The sequence below is a fragment of the Phalangium opilio genome, unplaced genomic scaffold (assembly GCF_054372755.1).
Source record: "Phalangium opilio isolate 3A_F unplaced genomic scaffold, DU_Popi_V2 ptg000070l_1, whole genome shotgun sequence".
In the NCBI taxonomy this organism is placed as follows: domain Eukaryota; kingdom Metazoa; phylum Arthropoda; class Arachnida; order Opiliones; family Phalangiidae; genus Phalangium; species Phalangium opilio.
The window spans coordinates 15,523,374-15,542,160 of record NW_028324182.1 but is presented as its reverse complement, the minus strand read 5'-3'; the positions used below and the strand labels follow the sequence as shown (position 1 = coordinate 15,542,160).

General features: G+C 37.7%; 1 protein-coding gene across 5 annotated transcripts in view; it reads left to right on the top strand.

The window, feature by feature from the left end:
* Positions 1-18,416, top strand: part of LOC149661984 (nephrin-like) — a 168,474-nt gene extending 150,058 nt beyond the window's left edge. For 2 of the 5 annotated variants that reach the window (XM_089843570.1, XM_089843566.1), the window contains exons 8-22: positions 227-438; positions 2,077-2,164; positions 2,265-2,401; positions 3,888-4,041; positions 4,110-4,168; positions 4,674-4,920; positions 7,131-7,436; positions 7,527-7,805; positions 9,307-9,615; positions 9,824-10,111; positions 11,503-11,679; positions 12,746-12,903; positions 13,806-13,917; positions 14,293-14,468; positions 14,770-18,416. In XM_089843570.1, the coding sequence (XP_089699696.1) occupies positions 227-438; positions 2,077-2,164; positions 2,265-2,401; positions 3,888-4,041; positions 4,110-4,168; positions 4,674-4,920; positions 7,131-7,436; positions 7,527-7,805; positions 9,307-9,615; positions 9,824-10,111; positions 11,503-11,679; positions 12,746-12,903; positions 13,806-13,917; positions 14,293-14,468; positions 14,770-15,060 (2,993 nt within the window). In that variant the 3' untranslated portion in view covers positions 15,061-18,416. The remainder of the gene's footprint in view (positions 1-226; positions 439-2,076; positions 2,165-2,264; positions 2,402-3,887; positions 4,042-4,109; positions 4,169-4,673; positions 4,921-7,130; positions 7,437-7,526; positions 7,806-9,306; positions 9,616-9,823; positions 10,112-11,502; positions 11,680-12,745; positions 12,904-13,805; positions 13,918-14,292; positions 14,469-14,769) is intronic. The other 3 variants (XM_089843568.1, XM_089843567.1, XM_089843569.1) reach the window with 3 other exon arrangements.
* The last annotated feature ends 371 nt before the right edge of the window (positions 18,417-18,787 follow it).

The window sequence follows — 18,787 nt, the reverse complement described above, 5'->3', positions numbered from 1 at the left end:
CGTTTTCGATGGATTTTTATAATTTTTTTTGAACGAAAGTATGGTAAGATTTAAAGTCGTATTCGCATTCACACTGGTATTCGGTAGTTGAGTGAAAATAGATGATTTTCTTTGGCAAGTGTGAATGGGTCTTTAAACCCCAGAACGGAACGTATAACGACGAATTGGTATTGAAGGTGAAAGTAATTTTGCTCTCTCGATTTTCTCTTTTTTTATTTTATCGCAGTTTCCCCCGATAAAGTCACAATTATGGGTCCCTCGGAGGCCAAAGCTGGCGATGTGGTTAACATGAAGTGCGTGACTGCTAGGAGCAATCCGCCGGCGGAAATCTCTTGGGTCGTTGACGGAAGACCCATGAAGGCTAACAGTACCGTTGTCAACGATCCCGAAGGCGGATGGGTCACTTCGTCCGCCATCTCTCTGACCATCCCATCACCAGTAAGACTCTCTTTTTACTCTTTTTTTTTTGCTATTCCCAATTCTCTTAAAACTTTCTGCGGCTCGTTCGGTATCAATACGGATGAAGTACAGTATCTGATGAGAAACCTTAAAGTTATCCTTTTAGTTACAAAATAACTCGTTGCGAATACTCCTTGGGTTTTACCACGGTAACAAACGTCAAAAATTACGCAAAAATAAAATACCAAATGTAGGCCTAGGCTTGGTTTTAAATAAATTCACTTAGGATATTGGGCAACGTCCAAAGCTTGTAAAAATCGCAGACTTCAAATCATATTTAAACCTAAAATCCCTCCTCGTGCAGAAATATCTCCTCATAGTTTAAATTAAAAATAATAGCCTTCCTTACATACCTGCCATCCGGTATGGGATTAATTTTAGGTTTTGATAAAAGATATGGCCTATAAATTTGTCGTTTCCAGGGTAAACTTTGGAAACGAAAGGAGGTAGGGGAAGAGTTTGAAAAATTTCAAATTTCGAAATTTCGCCTTTTGGGAAACTCGGTTATAAAACATTTATAATTTATTTACGAGATTATGTTATATGAATAGGAAGTATGACTAAAAGTGGAACGAGACTGCCTTACTTCTAAGCCTCGGGAAAATTCAGACTTTCGATAAATATTGTTTAGTTTTGTGTTTATCTCCGGCGAAACAGCCTCTTTTCGGACTTGCGTAAAGTTCAGGGAGATATGTTGAATAGAGTCGAAGGCTCGGAAAGGCTGAAGTCTTACTTTAGATCCCCCTTTCTGACTTAATTCACTCTTTTTTTATGAACTGAAGTTTAGGAAATATTATTAAGAATGAAGCTTGGGCTTGTTCTATATCCCAGAAATAGTCTTAAAACTGAATTGCACTATAACTCACGCTTGAGGCTGTCTTTATAACTTATACCTCGTATAGAGACTACCACTTTATATTATCCTGGCGCTGAAGTATTGACGAAAACCATTCTGCTAAGAATAAGTTCGTTTAAGACAGTAATATTTTTTGTTGCTTATTAATTAAAACAATATAGCGCAGTGCACTTGTTGAGGGTTGTACTTTCCTACATTCCTGTGAGAGTAGAAAACATTCATGGGTATACGTGGGTGGATAAACTGAATTATCAAGCGTTGACTTTCTAATTAAATTACGTTTCCATGAATTATGACCGCAATTATAATAAAATTTAAAAAGAGTTAGATCCTCTCTGTGTGTGTTGGAAGTGAGAGGCGCTGTTGACTTAGCTTCGCGCCTTTTTTCATTTTTGATTTATGAACTGCGGAATTTCCATACTAAGTTATCAGAGGTGTGGGACAATTATCGATACTCTCTCATATTTTACAGGACAGTACCAAAATTACTTTGAAAGGCAAATGACCAACCCTTTTTAAAGTTCTCGTTAAAGAGTTGAAAATAAAAAAGAAATATTTAATAAAAGTTTGCGTTTTTAGTTTCATCGGGGTTTTGGTGGTTTTTATTATTCTTTAAACGCTCTGAATATCGATTACCTCGATCGATTAGTTTTTTAATTAATCACGGCAGATTTTATAAATTGAGAGATTAAAAACTAAATAAATTGGCTTAAATGAACACCTAGAGTAATTTAAATTATTTTTAATTTAATTTTTTATAGGAAAGGAATATGAAAATGTTTTCTTGTTACGCTGTGAATCAGCAACTTAGCGACGCCATAGTGGAAACTCACGTTCTAAGTATTCTATGTAAGTTTTTAGAATTATTTATATTTTAATATGAAAATGTCTATACTGTTTTGTTTACGTTATTTCATTTTCTTTTTCTCGCAAATTATTTTTTCCTTAGATCCACCCGATCCGCCTAGTATATTTGGATACACGGCAGGTACGTCTATTCGAGCAGGTAATCTTCAAAGAATAAATTGCGTGACGCACGGAGGAAATCCACTACCGACTTTGAAATGGAAAAAGAATAACGTTGAGGTACTTATATTTTTTTCCCTATATTTTAATCCGTTGGGTGGATTTTAATATTAGTTCGGTACAAAGAAGAGAAATATTATATAGGCCTACTAGACTTGCGGAATTTTCTTTCAGCCTCTTCCACGCGTGTTATCATCTTTATTCAAAACTATTTCGGGAGTAAAATTACAAGATTTTCTATTTCGAAATTTAATTATAACTTATATTCTAAAGAGATAAGCTTCTTATGGAATATTAAATAATCCAGAAAAGTCATAAAATTATATTTAACGTAGAAATATTTAATCTAGTTATGTTTTGGCTTATTTTATAATATCCAAGGGGGCGTTTCCAGTTCAAAACTTGAAAACTCTTTCTTAGCGTTCTGGAGTTGTAAATGGGAAACATAGTTCGTTTTCACGTTATTTTTCGTCCGGTGTTATTCAGTAATTTGAAGCCTATTAGTCCTATTTCGTCATCTTTATCTGCGGAACCATTTTGAGGGGAAAATATAGAAATGTAAAAGGACACATAAAGGGGAAAGGAAAAACCTCGAAATATTTCTATAAGGGAAAAGGGTCGCCCTGGCATTCGAAGGAAGTTAGGGCACCATCGATTTTTGCCCCGGAATAAAAGGAAGTTGAAGGGAAGTAGGCAAAATGGTGGAGGAGGAAGTGTGCCCAACTCTAAAGAGTACGAAGGAGAACTGAAAGACTTATAGTAGGGAAATAGGAGAGGAAGAGCGGGAAAGAGGGAAAGGGGAGAGGGGGGGGTAGAAAATTCCGATATTACATTTTTCTCCGTTTTCTTATTCCGATTTGTTTGCTTATTCGCTCTTTTCCTCGCCGTTGACTTTCTATCGATGTATTTAAATATCAATGTTTCCCGCGTCTTGCCATCACGAAACTCCTCGGTAAAAATCTTAAGCGAATGCCTTTGCCGCCCTTATAACGTTGGAAGGGTGGAATTCGTGAATTTTTCTATTGAAGAAAATATACTTTTCCATTGTAAAGTAGAATGTTAGTTCGGGCTATGCAAATAAAATCTACGGCGCGCGCGTTTTGCCGGACTCTCATCCAGGCTTATTTCCACAAAATTTTGAATTTTCTTTTCTATTCTCTCTCTCTTTTTTTGAGTATAAAATATTTTTTCTCGGAGAGTGGAAAGCCCGAAATATCTTTCGAGGTCGTGAGGTGAAATAATTTTTTTCTGGGTTTTCCACCCCATTCCGTGTTTTCCATGAAGACGAAAATAGCATGGAAGGTTATTTAATGTAAATTTGTATTGAAATGAAAATAGTTTGGGGGGTAAATTCGAATCAGACCTACTTTTTCCAGTTTTCCCAGGTGAATTTCTTGGACCCGAATGCCTACTTCTTACCAAATCTTCGAAATCGCTTTAGAGAGATTCCAATACGGATTTTTATACTTTTCTTTTACTTTAACTATATCCTTTGGGAAATCTGAACGTGACAAACCAATTTTTTTTCTTGGTTTCGTTATTTTAGATAAAATCTTCAGTCAGTACCAATAATAACGTGGTGACGAGTGAATTGGCCATTATCTCGGACAAAAACGACAATGGAGTGGAGTACGTTTGCGAAGCGTCCAGTTCGGCCACGCCCTCACCCTTGACCGCTAGAATTAAACTCACGGTCAATTGTAAGAACAAAATATATATTTCAGCCATGAAATCTTTACGTATTAATTAATATAAAATGATCATTTAGTTCCTCCGTCCGCTGTAACGATCAAAATGGAACCAAAGAAACCCAAAGCCGGTCAAACGGTGAGAATTTTTCATGCGTTTAAAATATGATATCATATGAGGTCAACTCTCCCTCTTGTCAATGTTCTAAAAACCCTATTTGAACCTTCCATTTATGGTAAAAGAAACCTTAAAGTCCAGTTAAAAATGGGATATGACGTGTCTCGTTTTACTACGAGTGATGTATTTTTGATATCAGGATCAATGGGACCATTTTCTTGATTGTATCGCGTCACTTCAAAGGCCTCGCAGCCTTTGTGAGGAAAGCTTCCTTAAGTGGACTCGATTTTTGTGTCATACTAGACGCGCTAGACGTCGAGTGTCCGTGTAAACGCCTGTCCCCGTAAAAAAAAACTGGTCATTTGGCAGGGGGTTGGGTAATGTTTTACGCGCTCCTTGATAATTTGATTGATTCGGGAACCCTGCCACCGTTTATATATTTTTTTCTTTACTTATCGTGAACTACGCTTACTCTCAATCAGAAACTACAACGTCCGTCGGACTCAATGTTTTTACTTTCCGCTAGGTTACTCTAACGTGTGACTCGGACAGCAGCAACCCAGCCTCCGAGATCTCTTGGTGGCGTGACGGCTTCATCCAGACCAAGTCCGTGCACGAGAAACTTCAAGATGGACTCTTTGGTGGCAAAGTCACTCACAATGTTTTACAGCTTAACATCACCGCCGCCGATGATGGAGCCGTCTACACGTGTCAAGCCGCTAACCACGTTCTGCAATTGAGTGTCCATGATGCCATTACTCTTAGCGTTTACTGTAAGTAGCCAGTACTTTTATTGAAACTCTAGTGGCGTAATAGACAATAATTTCGCGTAATGAATAACAATTATAATAACGTTATTATTTATTCTATACGTATACCCACGATAAGGCCCAAAACCGGAAACATTCTTATAACATTTTACCATTTGCATTCCAAAGAATAGACTATTTTTCAAGCCCTTCCACCATTTTCTCTCCGTATTGTAATTTTCCTCAAAGCTCTCTCTCTTTTTTTAATTTTCTCCTCAGACGCGGAAGTAATTTTTTCCTTAACGCGATTTAAGTTCTTAAAGTTGTCAACGTAAAAAAAAAACATTAAAAATTTCGAAAAAGGCGGAGTGCAGAGTAAAGCCAAACTTTCCCATCAGCTAAAAATGAAATCCATAAAAGTTGACTTTCCGCTAGAGGAAAAGAGACGCGTTTAAAAAGTAGTCTGTCCGCCGAATTTGAAACAATGGGAAGAAACGCCGGGGAAGCTATTTAAAGTACGAGATGTATTTGGTACCTCCATTTTGACTTCATTTCAATGGACACGCCAAAATAGTCTGAGGAAGGAATGTAGATTAATGGGAAGCAACCTTTTTATACGCAAAAATATTGTCATACAGTACAGTTTTAATCTTAAATACCTATATATTCCTTGAAAAAGTCCTTAGCCATTCAGTAATGAATTTACTACCGCCCTTTTTTGCGATACCATTTTCTATATAAAAGAAATCTTTAGAAATTGAGTCGTAAATTACGTTTCTCCTGGTAACTTCCGTAGCCAACATGTAGCAGACGTTTCAGTCTCTGTGTGGGGAGATAATCTCATTGTTTACCGCACCATGGCAAGGCGTCATCATTCCCCTATGCTTTAAATTTGCCTGACGCGTACTGGAGTATTCGGGGATTGTGGTGTCGTAGTGTATAGAAGGACATTTCTGGTTAAGGTTCGGTAACGCCGAAAAGATGTCCCCTTCTTCAAGTATCTCGTATTAATTCAGTAGACGCGTCCCCTACCCATCCACCGACCCACCTTGAACAGTCCCGCCGTCTATAACCCTAGCCAACCCTCTTCTAAATATGTATTAGGACCCGATAAGACTTCTCTATATACCTACCACCCCCACTCTTTTCCAAAATACATTTTCTAGGCGGTGAAATTAGATTTCCTCCTGAACTGGGCGCGTTGGGGCGAATTCGCCTTGAAGTTTTCTACATACGAGTTTTCCTACAAGAACTCGTGGAATTTTCCTAAGAATATTGAAGTTCGGAGCTTTTCTTGACTGAATGGCTCTAAACCTCTTGAGCGAATTTTTGATTACTGTGCCAAAGCCCGAGCAAGTGGCGCTTTGACCGTAATTTTCAGAAGTGTAGTTTAAAGCTCATGTATTCATGGGGTGTTTGAACGGGTTCTTAGTCCAACGCATTCGCGGGACTTTGGGAGTCTTATCTCTTCTTTCAAAATTTTCTTCCACTTGGTAGAAGAGCGGTCGCGTCGTCCCATTCCCTTAAATTCGGTCGCATCCTCTCTTCCTTGCGTCTTCTTCTTATGGCTTTTCTTTTTTCTTTTGTTCCAGACAAATTTTTCGGTTCGCGACTTTTCGATTATATTTTGTCGGATTCGATTGACGCGAGGCTTGGCGCGATTTTCAATTTTTCACTCTGAGGAATTTCCTCTCTCACACACACTCTCATCTTTCGATTGAACTTCTTTATAAATATATAACTAGTTTTATCATCCTCTACTCCTCTTGAGCCTCCCAATTCATCCTAGAAATTTCTTCCTAGATGGTTTAGATCCCCTTTTATTATATATTAGATATAGGTAAAGGGTTCGATAGGTTCGACAGCCTTAACCGCAAACTAAGTTCGTGTATGCTTACGCAAATTCTCCATGAGTATCACTCCGCAGTAAGTCTTACTATGTTGCAAGCGCATTATGGGGAAAAGATGGGTAAAGACGTCATTTGAACGATAACTGACCCGTTTAACAGGTTGGTTCCGAGCCAGTAAATTTTCTTCTCTCAATAAAGCCTATGCGAACTATTTCTACTATGGGCAACTTTATATCTAAGTTAGTTTTAGTATTTAGAATGAGAAAAAAAAATTCCGTTTATCCCACTTAATATTTAAATTTATTTTTATTGGAAATTTTATTACAGAAATCTTCCTAACCCTGTTTTTTCTCTTTCTTTTCTTCTTACTTTTCTACTACATAGATAAACCCGAAATAGTTTCGACGGAAGGCAAAGAAATCGTTATCGAAGAGGGCAAACAAAAAGTAATCAATCTTACGGTTTTGGCCAATCCGTCGGATATCGTCTACACTTGGAGCCGAAACGGTCAAGACGTGCCAACCATCACTAGCACGCAAGAACAGAATGATATCTCTTCAAATCACGTTTTCTCCAGCGGCCCGATTCTCAACATTAGCGGGGCCCAGAAAGTTGACGCGGGAAACTACACGGTTAAAGCCAAAAACGAAGAAGGCATCAGCGAGTATACCATTTTCGTACAAGTGCATTGTAAGATATCTCACTCGCTATTATCTTAACTTCTCGATTTCTTTCCTTCTTGACCCTAACCTTTTCCGAATGAATTGCATATTTTTTCAGACGCGGCTGAAATTGAAGAGGTAGGCGGTCCAGGAATGGTGGACGAAGGGAGTACGGCTATTTTGGAATGCGTCGTTGACGCGTTGCCTTGGAAAGACAACACCGTGACGTGGGTTCGAGAAGGTTTTGACATGTCCCGGGCCACGGAACAGGAATTGAATGGCAGGTCTTTCCTCACCATCTACAATGTCACCGCCACTGATTCCGGGGATTTTAAATGCGTCGCTAATAATGGAATTGGGGAATCAGACGAAAAGTCGGTTACTTTAATCGTTAAACGTAAGTGCTTTTTGTTATTACCGTCATAAACTAAATTAGTAAGCTACTAGATTAATACGATTTTGGGGTATAGAAGATCAAGGTTTGTTTATCCATTCTTTATCGAAACCCAAAGACTTAGCGATGAGGATTTTTACATTAGACAAGGACTAGCGTAACTCTTGAAGCGTCATTTATTATTCCTTGGTAGACCCAAAATAGAAGGCTCCCTAAACCCTATTCGTACATAATACATGATAAAGGATTCCTTTTGACCCTTTCGCGTGAAAGGGTATTTATCTCAACAGAGGGATAAGTGTTTCTGTACAATGTCGACAAGAAATTTGTTATATCTTGTTTTAAGGCGACTGGAAGCTTCTTTGAATATAAATTGTTTATTTTTCCGAATGCAAAAAAGATACATTTGAGACTCCCTCCGTCCTTATTGAGTATGAAGGACGCTAAGGGGTTCTCCATCACAGTCCTGGGACGCTGGACTCTAGGAAATGTGGGTGGATCTGGTATTATTTGAGCTATCAGACGCAGACTCTTCTTGAATTTATTCTTCAATAAAAACTTAAACAATTTTTCACAATTTGTGGAAGGAAGAGAAACTGAAATAGGCCTACCGAAGATGGATGAGATTCTAGCGCTATTCCAACAGTCTGTTCGACTGTTAACTGACCATGAAACAACGGTTAAAGGGTAGAGAAAGCGGGTAATTGGGCCCATGGAAAACAAACTCCATGTAGCTTGAAACGCGTTACATCTAATCCGGCGAACACATTGAAGGGTCTATAAGAATACTTTGGAGAATCTCTCTCACTCTCCATTGTCCGTTTTTATTTAGTTTTTGTTGAAGATAGGAGATAGCTAGCTTCCAAGAAAGGGTTTTGGGTGATGGGGGATTGATACTGTATTGTACTACCTACCTAGACCCAAGAATTCGGGCCTTGGTATGTATTTTTCTCGGTTCTGAATCGATTGTTACTTCGGGGATGTCCAACGGTGATCAATATGATTCTTCTTCTTCTTCGATAAATATAAAGGATCCGAAGCATCTTACCCGCCACGTACCTTATCCCTGATTCCTGTAACCCTCTCCGGCCGAGGTACAAAAATAAGAGCTTGGGGAATTTAGGGCTGCTGATTTTGGCAGTACAAGAGCACGAGAGGGGGGGGGCAAAATAAACAACAAACATCGCGCTGACCAGGCCACGGATTAATCAAAAACTGTGTCAATGAATCGTATAGTCGAACGCGCCATTTCTGGAATAAGTCGGTAATGGTGGTACCGTCAATCAAGAATACCGTAGAGGAGTATTATTTCAGGAGGTGTTTGCGAGGTTAGCCCAGCTAAGTTGTGGTTTTGGCGTTATGGATGTTGAATCCTCTATAGCATTCTTGGTTCATGGTAGAAAGCCTGACCATAGAGTCGCAACCAACCATTATTTTGGGAGCTTTCTCACGCTTCTCAGTTTCTTATTCTTGGGAAATGTTTTTTTTTTCTTATTTTCGGCAGACAAACCGTCCATTAGAAACTTGCCCCAGTTTGATAAAGCGGCGAGCGAAGCCGGGTCGGACGCTAAAATTACTTGCAGCGCTACTGGAGCCCCCAATGTGACGTTCACGTGGTACCGGCAGGGAGGAATCATTAGCGAAAGCACTCACCCGACCAAATATACCAACGAAACGACTCAAAAGGATTCGGTCATCTGGGAAGGCGTTCTCACCGTCAAAGACGTCAAATCGAAAGACTACGGAATTTACGAATGCGTCGCTCGAAATGAGCTCGGCTTTGACAGCAACAAAATAACTCTTTCGGGCACCAGTAAGTATTTCCCCAGAATTTTGTACAACTTTCCCAAAACACATTTCGCTAGGTCACTTAGCCGGTTTTCTATTGTATACCAAATGTGTAATTCAGTACTATGATTGACCATTCGTGGAAGAATGCGAAAATATTCATCTCCTAACGATCTGTCAGTCGTAACACCGTTCCTCCAGCTGATAAATAATTTCTCTCTTTATCATTTCAGCTCACCCTGATCCACCAGTCTCTTTCCGAATTTTGAACGTCACCTACAACAGCGTTATTATGGATTGGGTACCCGGTTTCGACGGAGGACTCCAGCAATCTTTCCGAGTTCGTTTCAAGAAAGTCAATTCGAATTCGTACAGTTATCAAGATATCAAATATAGCAACGAGAGTACGTACACTTTGACCGGTCTCGAATTGGACACCGAATACATGTTCAGCCTGATGGCCTTCAACTCCTTGGGAGAAGGAAACTATACGAAAGAAATCATCAAAGCGAGAACTTCGGGTAAAAAAAACATTTTACACTTAAAACTTCGTCGTCGTATCTTTCTATGGAGCTATTTATTGAGCCCTATTTACTTCACACTGCGCTCGCCCGCTGGTGTTTGAAAATTCAGTTCGCGTCTCGATTACTCTCCAGGCCATTATACCGTAAAAGAGGAGGCGAGGGATGGGACGGGACTTTCTAAGAGTGAAAGATAAATAAGCAATTTCCTTCACGACTTCTGTATAGAAGTTTCTTCTTCTTCTTCTTAAGAACCTAAGTTCTTCGAAATCTAAGCAATTTTTCCAAAGATGTCCTTTTTTAAGAGTTAGACTCTCTTTAACCTTTTCAAGTTTATTCAGCCTCGGCGCTTGACCTTTTCGAATCGTAATGAATTTATCAAACTGTCCTATGAATTTTGAATCGAATCATTCCTCACGATTTAATGAATCAAATGTTGAAAGGTATAAAAACTGTAGCGTGCAATTATCTCTTGAACTTTTTACGATGTCTTCAATATTCTTGATATGAATTCAATAAACTCTCGGGCTCATTTAAACCTCTTTATATCAAGGAGAGTAAAATTAAAAAGACCACCAAGGATTGTTCGCAAAAACAAACCAGTGGAATAGGAGTGGAGTTGTAGGGTGATATGTTAACCTAGCGAAATGGGTCAACAAACGATTTGGATCAGAAAGAAAGGGCTTTAAATTCGTTGCTTCCGTTCGGTTAAAAGGCAATGTCAAATGTCCCACTGTGTCGCTCTCTTCCGCTTTTGAACACACTGGGCCGTTCAGGGCCATCAACGCGCTCGACCCCAGCCAAAAACCGATCAATGCTCTTATCTAATGGGTGGACCAAAGCTTCCCGACCTTTCGTCTAGTCTAGTTAGATATAAAAAACATTGACAAACTCCCCTATTCAACCTCTGTTTATTTTTAGAAATCTTTTTGGGGTGATGAAAGTTGAGAAGAGAACCCCGATACGTGTATGCCTATACATTGTCCACCATGCCCCGGTGAATTCGGTCGAGGTGATGGTGGCACTGTTTATCTAGTAATTCAGAGCCCCGCTTTAACTTATTTCATCCATGGTGGCCGGATTAGGATAATTCTTGTCCACTAGATCATAAAGAATTGGACAAAACTTGATATCGGAACTATTTAGTTCTATAGTTGATTGTTTGTTTCCAACTTTCCGTTTGTCCTTTTATTCGTGATAAAGCGCTGGTCATAAAGATTGGTAATTTCGGTGAATGAGGGCTAGACATTGGTAGCTAGCGTGGACTAACTGTAACATTAACGCGCGCGACCCGGTTTTTTCTTTTTGTTTTGTTTTCTACATAAAGAAGGTTCCGCCAACTGTCCGGTACAGTGTAAAAGAATTGTCTCGTTATTTTTTCTCTTTGGCAGCGGAACGTCCAGTGACCGAGACGGAGAGGGTGATCACGGAAGTGCTCTCTGGCAAAGGAGAAATTCCGCGGATCATCATCATTAGTGTATCAGTCGTCGGAAGCTTGCTCTTGATTCTCAACGTCATTTTGGTCATCTGCTTCGTCCGCAAACGCAGGAAAAAAAGGCTCGAAGAAGGTAAGAGAAACCGTATTCTTTCCTCGACTGACCGACCGCAACAACGCGGCCCCCGGACACTTTTCTTTTCAACGCCTGACGATTTACGAAAAGAGAATGAAAGCTTCGGGGAGGGTTTCTGTAGCCATAAAAAACTATCTTTACACTATACGACTCCCTCATATAGTCCGCTAGTACATTCACTCTCTTTTATTTACCGCGTCGCGTCGTGGGAGTTGTTATAAAAAGTTTTTTGTCTTAAAAAACAACAATCTTAAGCCTAACGTGTTAGGTTATATCACTAACACCTTTTCTTGGTTTATATATACTAACACCGTGACATGAATTATTTCAAATCTCCCTCGAAAATTTAACACTTACTACCAGAGTTGCTTGCCTGCCGTTTAACCTTTGAACTTGAGGGGTTAACCCTATAAATTTTCAGGGGAGAATTGAATATATTTTCCCGCTGAAACTAACACTTCTCTAAGGGTTCTAGTCGCGCTGGTGCTTATTTTTATGCCTCCATCTTTTTTCTTCATTTTTCTCTCTCTCTCTACCTTCCCGTGTCCCATTTTCCTTCTTTCTTTTTTAACACGCACGCTGCTAAGTGTTACGTAGGCTGGCAAAGCTCTGCACAAGTAAGTTTTTATTTATTTTCCATAGCACGTTTTTAACGTAGTTCCGGTGTGTTTCTCTTATACCAGTTTTGTTGTTGATGTATAGGAGTCTTTGTAGGTGTTTTTTTCTTTTCCATATAGGTCATTCGTCTTTGACGATTTTTAGGGTTTCTTTAAAATATATATATGCGATATAAAATTATGGTTCAGTACAATTTATAGTCAGTACTATATTGCTTTTGAACGATGGAAAGTGCGAAATAGGTCAAATTTGAACAGTTTTAGTTTTGAAAAAAAAATGTCGTTGTTATGTCTGGAATCTTTACTTCCTTAAGAGACAAACTAAGGAATTCATATTTTTATTATTTCTTAAAAATCGTCAAAGATTTTTTTGTTTTTTTCAGTAATACTGTTTTGAAATCAGGATGAATACTGAACCATCTTATTTTGTATTATTTCGTAAACAGAAAGCGACCAGTCCAGCAGCAAAGCAGCCACTATCGAAATGTACGCGCCAAGCAGTTATAACGAAACTGTCAACGGCGAAACCTTAAGCTCCACATCGGAAAAGAGCGAGGCTTATTCGGACGGACATAGCACCGGAGGTTATTCGGTAAGAAAGAAGGTGATCATCCCAGCATTTGATACTCTATATTTATTTCTCGTCTGGCACGCTATCGTTTTCCTATTTCTCTATACATATATAACTTTAGAGCTGCGCTCCCAGCGTCACACTTTCCTTTGACCTTATACATCAAGTGAAGGAGGGGAAAAATTGTAAAGTTTTCTTATCAATACTTTAACACGTTTAACCCCCGCGTCCAATATATATATATATATATACACTTTTTTAAATCCCTCTTATCGTTTTGGTCATAAATATTTCATAGCCGTCGGCCGTCGACGTGTGTAACTCTCTTTTCTCTCCGAGAACCTTTTGAGTATATATTTTCAAAACGGGTAAACAAACCCGGAAGAGATCACTCCAAGATCATTCAAAATTCTCTCTCTCTCTCTAGTACCTCTTAGACTATATCTCAAATATTTCAACCTATATAAAATCTATGTCACTTTTCCTGTGGTTTTATTCTTCCTTCGTCTTACGTTTGACCTATTGGTTAAGTTCCCGGAATCTATAAGTTAACCCTTAATTGCGGCTTGTCCCTGAACAGCGATGCTCCGCGGGTAAAACATTTCTACAGGCGCCGGTTATTTTCGGACCTGTGAACCCACGTTAGAGGGTTCCTCCCTGTTCCAAAAGGGATTTGTAATCAAAAGGGTCAATAAACCATTCATTCATTCATTCGGTTGAAATAGCATTAGTGATATTCAGCCTATATGTTTGCTTTCCCTTCTTACGCTTCCAACTTTGAATCTGTCTAATAACTAACACAGTATCAAATAGCGCGGTTTGAGACATCGTTTTATTTTGTTTTAAAATAATTTAATTTGTATCTTTGATGGGAAAAATTGGTACGATTTATTCATTTCGTGGTTTCCGTCTGGTGTGTTTTTGTTTCCCCATAGGAGGAACCGGGAAAACCAGCGGCTTCGACTTATCTAATCGATCAAGGAGACGGAGTCTACATTCCTGACGGGAACATTGCCCAATATTCTCCCTACAGATATGCCGAAGAAGGTTAGTAGCAGAAACCCTTTTCCAACATCTTCCACCAATCCTCTTTTCTTTATCTTTTCCCTCCTCCCGTCTTTATCTTCCTCTCTATCTCTACTCGTGTTTCTTTACCATCTTCCCGGTCTACGTACCCGTCTCTTCCGACTATTTCCTCCCTCCCCCTTTTCCACTTCCTCTTATACCAAAGAACCAACCAACAGAGTAGCTAAGTTTTCCGGTCTACGTACCCGTCTCTTCCGACTATTTCCTCCCTCCCCCTTTTCCACTTCCTCTTATACCAAAGAACCAACCAACAGAGTAGCTAAGTTTTCCTCCGAGAAATCTTCGCAAGCACGAAGAGCTTATTTCTGGCTCGTTATTTTTAAACCTATTTCGCAGCTATTGACGCGCAACCCATTTCGTTCGCAGTGATATCCTCGCTCAACCGCAGTCCCAAAGAACGCCATCGGGGGATTCCCCCCGTCGACGATGGTTTCTACGTCGAAGCCGTCAGAAGGAACGTCTATAACCAAAGCCTGGAGAACAACGTCAACGGCTCCACGAATAATTACCCCGTAAGTCGAAAGAAAGAGTCTCTCTTTCCTAACCCTTACTCCGTCCAAGCCCCTTTCGCACTATGATAAATAAAACTTGGGGTATTTAGTGGCTAATCTTGGTACCAAGTTAGGTTACGCGTATGGTAGACGAATTTGTTGGTTACTTAGTCTTACATCCTCGTCGATAATTGAACAATTTCAAATTGATTGGGTGGAAGGGAAGGTCTTAGTATAGTGTGACCGGGCTTGAATTTGGGTCGGTCTTTTCTTTCGGAGGTTTTTCCTTTAATGGCGAACGGGTTTTTCTTTCTGGCCACAGACTTACGGCAAGATGGGATATCCTCCTCCTCCGCCGGGCCGGACATCGGCGAGTGGAGCGGCTGACGTTCATTACAACGTGTCTCCGGACGCTAGATACATTCCTTTCCCGGTTAGTCCCGCGGGAACGCGGAATAACCATTTGTCTCAGCAACCCGTACTGAGCACTTTCAACCCGAACAATCACCACGGATCGCCCATTCATTCGCCGAACGTTGGCAATCACGTGATGGTGGTGACGCAACATCCGGACGGTATTATACCCGAAGAGATGGACGGACATCTCGTTTAGCCTCCCGCCTATAAATCACTTTAGAAAAAAAAAAGAAATTTATATAATAGTCAAATCGACGAATTATACCAAAAAACAACACTACGTGTGCAAACCGAAAATAATAATTGCCTTTGGGACACGAAAACGAATGAGAAATATCTGACGTCTTAAATATATTTCGCGTTATTTCGAGTGAACGGGTATAAGTGCGTGAGAATAAGGTTTATTTTTATCATCCTCGGAATTTCCCTTCGGTCGATAATGAACCTTAATTAATTTGAAATGGAAGAGAAAAAAAAAACTAATTATTAATCGAACATTTTGGACTCCACAAGATTTATTCGTAAACTTTGTTCTGAATTATTATAAATAATCGAAACCAAACGAACAAATTTAATTACCAAGTGAACGAGTGGTAAAGAAAATTAAAAAAATCTTTTTTACATATCTTGATATTAAAGAAGCCCCGTAAAAAGAAGAAAAAAAATTATATACAAAAAAAAGGAAGATTTCAAATTCTTTATTTTAAATGAGATACAAGAAATTCATCGCTACTATTAATTAAACGATAAAGGAGAAAGAAAAATAATACCAAAATTAGGTACATCAACCACCCCACGTTATTGTGAAAAATGAAAATTTCACTGTACATCTTTGCTCACAGTTTTTTTTTTTACTTTCTTTGTTGAACTTTCATTAAATATAACAAATGAACCTAAAAAATAAATAGGCTACACCTGACTTTTTCTCAGGAAAAACCAACGGAACACAATGTTTTGTACGGAGACCCGAACTGACGTGTTGAAATTAAACCAAAAAATTAAATTTCCGGAGAGGAAGAAGAAAGATTTACGTAAAAAAAATACATTCTTTAATTTTAATTGAAAGATATCTTTATGATTTCCGGGTGCCTGCGATAAAGTCCGCCCAAAGAAGAGAGAGAATAAAAAAATGAAGCATTTTATATTACCGAATGAACGAACGAAAATGTTTTCAAGATCGTCCGATTTGCGCGAAAACTTCAAAAGAAAACCAAAATTATTATATCTCAGTGCCTCTAATGCAGTCTACAGAACTATATTTAACCCTTTAATCCAGTGTAAATACGCTGGTTGTACTTCGTCTAAAGAATACGTACGATAAAAGGGAATTTCTACAAACGCGTAGACGCGGAACTTGATGTTTATTGGAGAGAATATTCGTTGACCACGCCCTCTTTTCGTCGTCAAAATCCATAAGTATAAAAATTTGACCCCGACTGGGCTTCCTATTGGGAAATTTTTAATTCAATTATATACCGTGTACGACAAACGTGTATGAACAAATAATACTTTAAAAAAAAAACTTTAATAATATGGTGCTTGTACCGAGGACTGCTCATAGGCGTGATCTGAAACGTGCCTTATAATTGAAAAACCACCACAGGGAGGGGGGGTTTGAATTTTTTTATATATATAAAAAAATTTAAAAAAAAAAGATAAATAAATAAATAAACCGAAACAAACAAAATTCAGTAAGTTTTCTCGAGAATGTAAATATTAATAGGATGAGGGAGCAGCCAATATTAATTCCAACAGCGAAATTAAACAAAAGAAAGTCAGTTATAACCCGAAGACACGCAAAAAGTGGCCATTATAAAGAAATACGTCATAATATACAATTTCGGAGAATTGTTATGTTTTCATAAATATGAAAAAAAGAACAGTTTTTTATTTAAGTTTGTCCGATGCTTTATTGGGGGCCGTTTACTTTTCTTTCTTTCTTTCTTTCTTTCTTCTTTAAGTTAAAGAAGATTAAGAAATTCAATTGTTTTTGTCCTTATTTAATTTTTAATTTCGCAGAAACAAAATTAATTTCATTTTCTCCCTCCTATATTTTTTTTTATATTTATATTTTAAATCGCCTAGGGATACGAAATTTCGAAATATAAAAAGGGGACCACGTTATAAGGGAGTCAGGGACGCGTTGAATAAAAACCACACTAAAATTGAGAGTTATTTTATTTTTCTTTTTCAAAGAAATATAAAATACTCTTGAGTTATTTTGAGTAATTTCAATTTTTATTTGCTAGTAACTTTAATTCTGCTGAATTAATTTAGTAACTTACGAAAGTGGAGGCCTCTTCTTAGCTTGATTAATAATTAAATTAGCTTTTAACAATTACCTTCTTAAAAAGAAAATTTAAGTCATTATTAATTAATGAAAAGCAAAGACGAGAAATTTGAAAGAAACAAACAAAAAGCTCAAATGAAACGGGAGATGAAAATATATCAAAAATTCGGAATTGAATAAATTTGAATGAGAGGCTTGATTTTTTTTCGAAATTAAAAAGGATGTTAGAGTAGTGACGCATTTTTTATGTAAATAAGTACCTGTAAATATACATAAGGTGATAAAATATAGAAACAATGGTATCGTCTCTGTGGTTTACCAAAGTAAGCACTCCTATTATTGGTGGATCCGATTACAGCTGCTGTCTAGTCACCCTGCGTTCCCAAAGAATTAAAAATTAATCTTTTTCTTTTTACGTATTATGTAAATTTAGTTCATTTCTTTTGTTAAATATTAATTAACCAAGTGATTTAATTAATAATCGCCATTATTATTATTATTATTATTTTATTAATTTTTGTTTCGTTACGCTTGAAATCTTAAATTTAAAACTGGCGCTCAAAACTAATTAAGCGGTACTTAATTTAAAATCTATATATTTTTTAATAGTTATCAATTTTTTTTTTTAAATCAAGATTCTTTTTAAATTATTAGTGTGGTTGCGTTTAATGTTAAGTCCAAACCAAATTATATATGATCAAGATGATCATGATTAATTCCTTACAAGTTTAAAAGATGGGATTTAAATTTCATGGTCACGCTAACACAAAGAAAAAGAAAAAAAAAAACGCCAAAAAAAGAAAAAAAGAATATATTAAATACGAAATAAGGAAAAAAATTACTTTCGTGTAACTTAAACCTATTTTTTCTACATCACTCAGTGTACGCGTTGGAAGACAAACAGAACTTTATTAAAAATATGTAAATGAAAGAAATACATTTAATAGATAAAATAAGGCGTATCAAAAAACATAACACACGACGTCTCGTATTAAGAAACATATATATATATATATATGTTAACGATATAATTAAATATATTTCTTATTTTGTTAAATTTTTTTTTAATCGCGCCCCCTTTTTAACTTCCAAAAAAATGTATGCTTTCTTGTACCGTGTCGGATTTAGTGTAATTTTACCCTTGGAAAAAAAAAACTAAATGAAAATACAAGAACCTCGCTTCTATTTATACTGTAAAAGCTGCAGTGAAAAACATAATGTCAATAAACAAACCTCTCCGTACGAGTTTTATACTCTCGAAACTTTTTATTTATAAAGAAATATTGAAAATTAAATAAATTACCAAAGTCCGCCAATAATAAAAATACATCATTCGCTAGGAGTCGCTGGGAAACGTTTTTTCCGCGCTTAAAATATGTCCCGCCAATTTTTTCCGCGCGTGAAAAAGTCCCGCCTGTTTTCTCCCCCGCTTGGTAGCGTCATGGTGCTAATTGGCATTGCGCCATTTCGGCTTTGTTCAAGTCGGTGCCACATATCGGGCACGTTGCTTTGTGATTTCCTTTTAAAAGTAGAAGTATTTTTTTAATTACTAAGCCTTAGTTTAGGTTTAGGTATTTAATTAGGAAGAATTCCAAAATAGAGGCCGTAAAAGCCCTATGTTTAATATATAGTT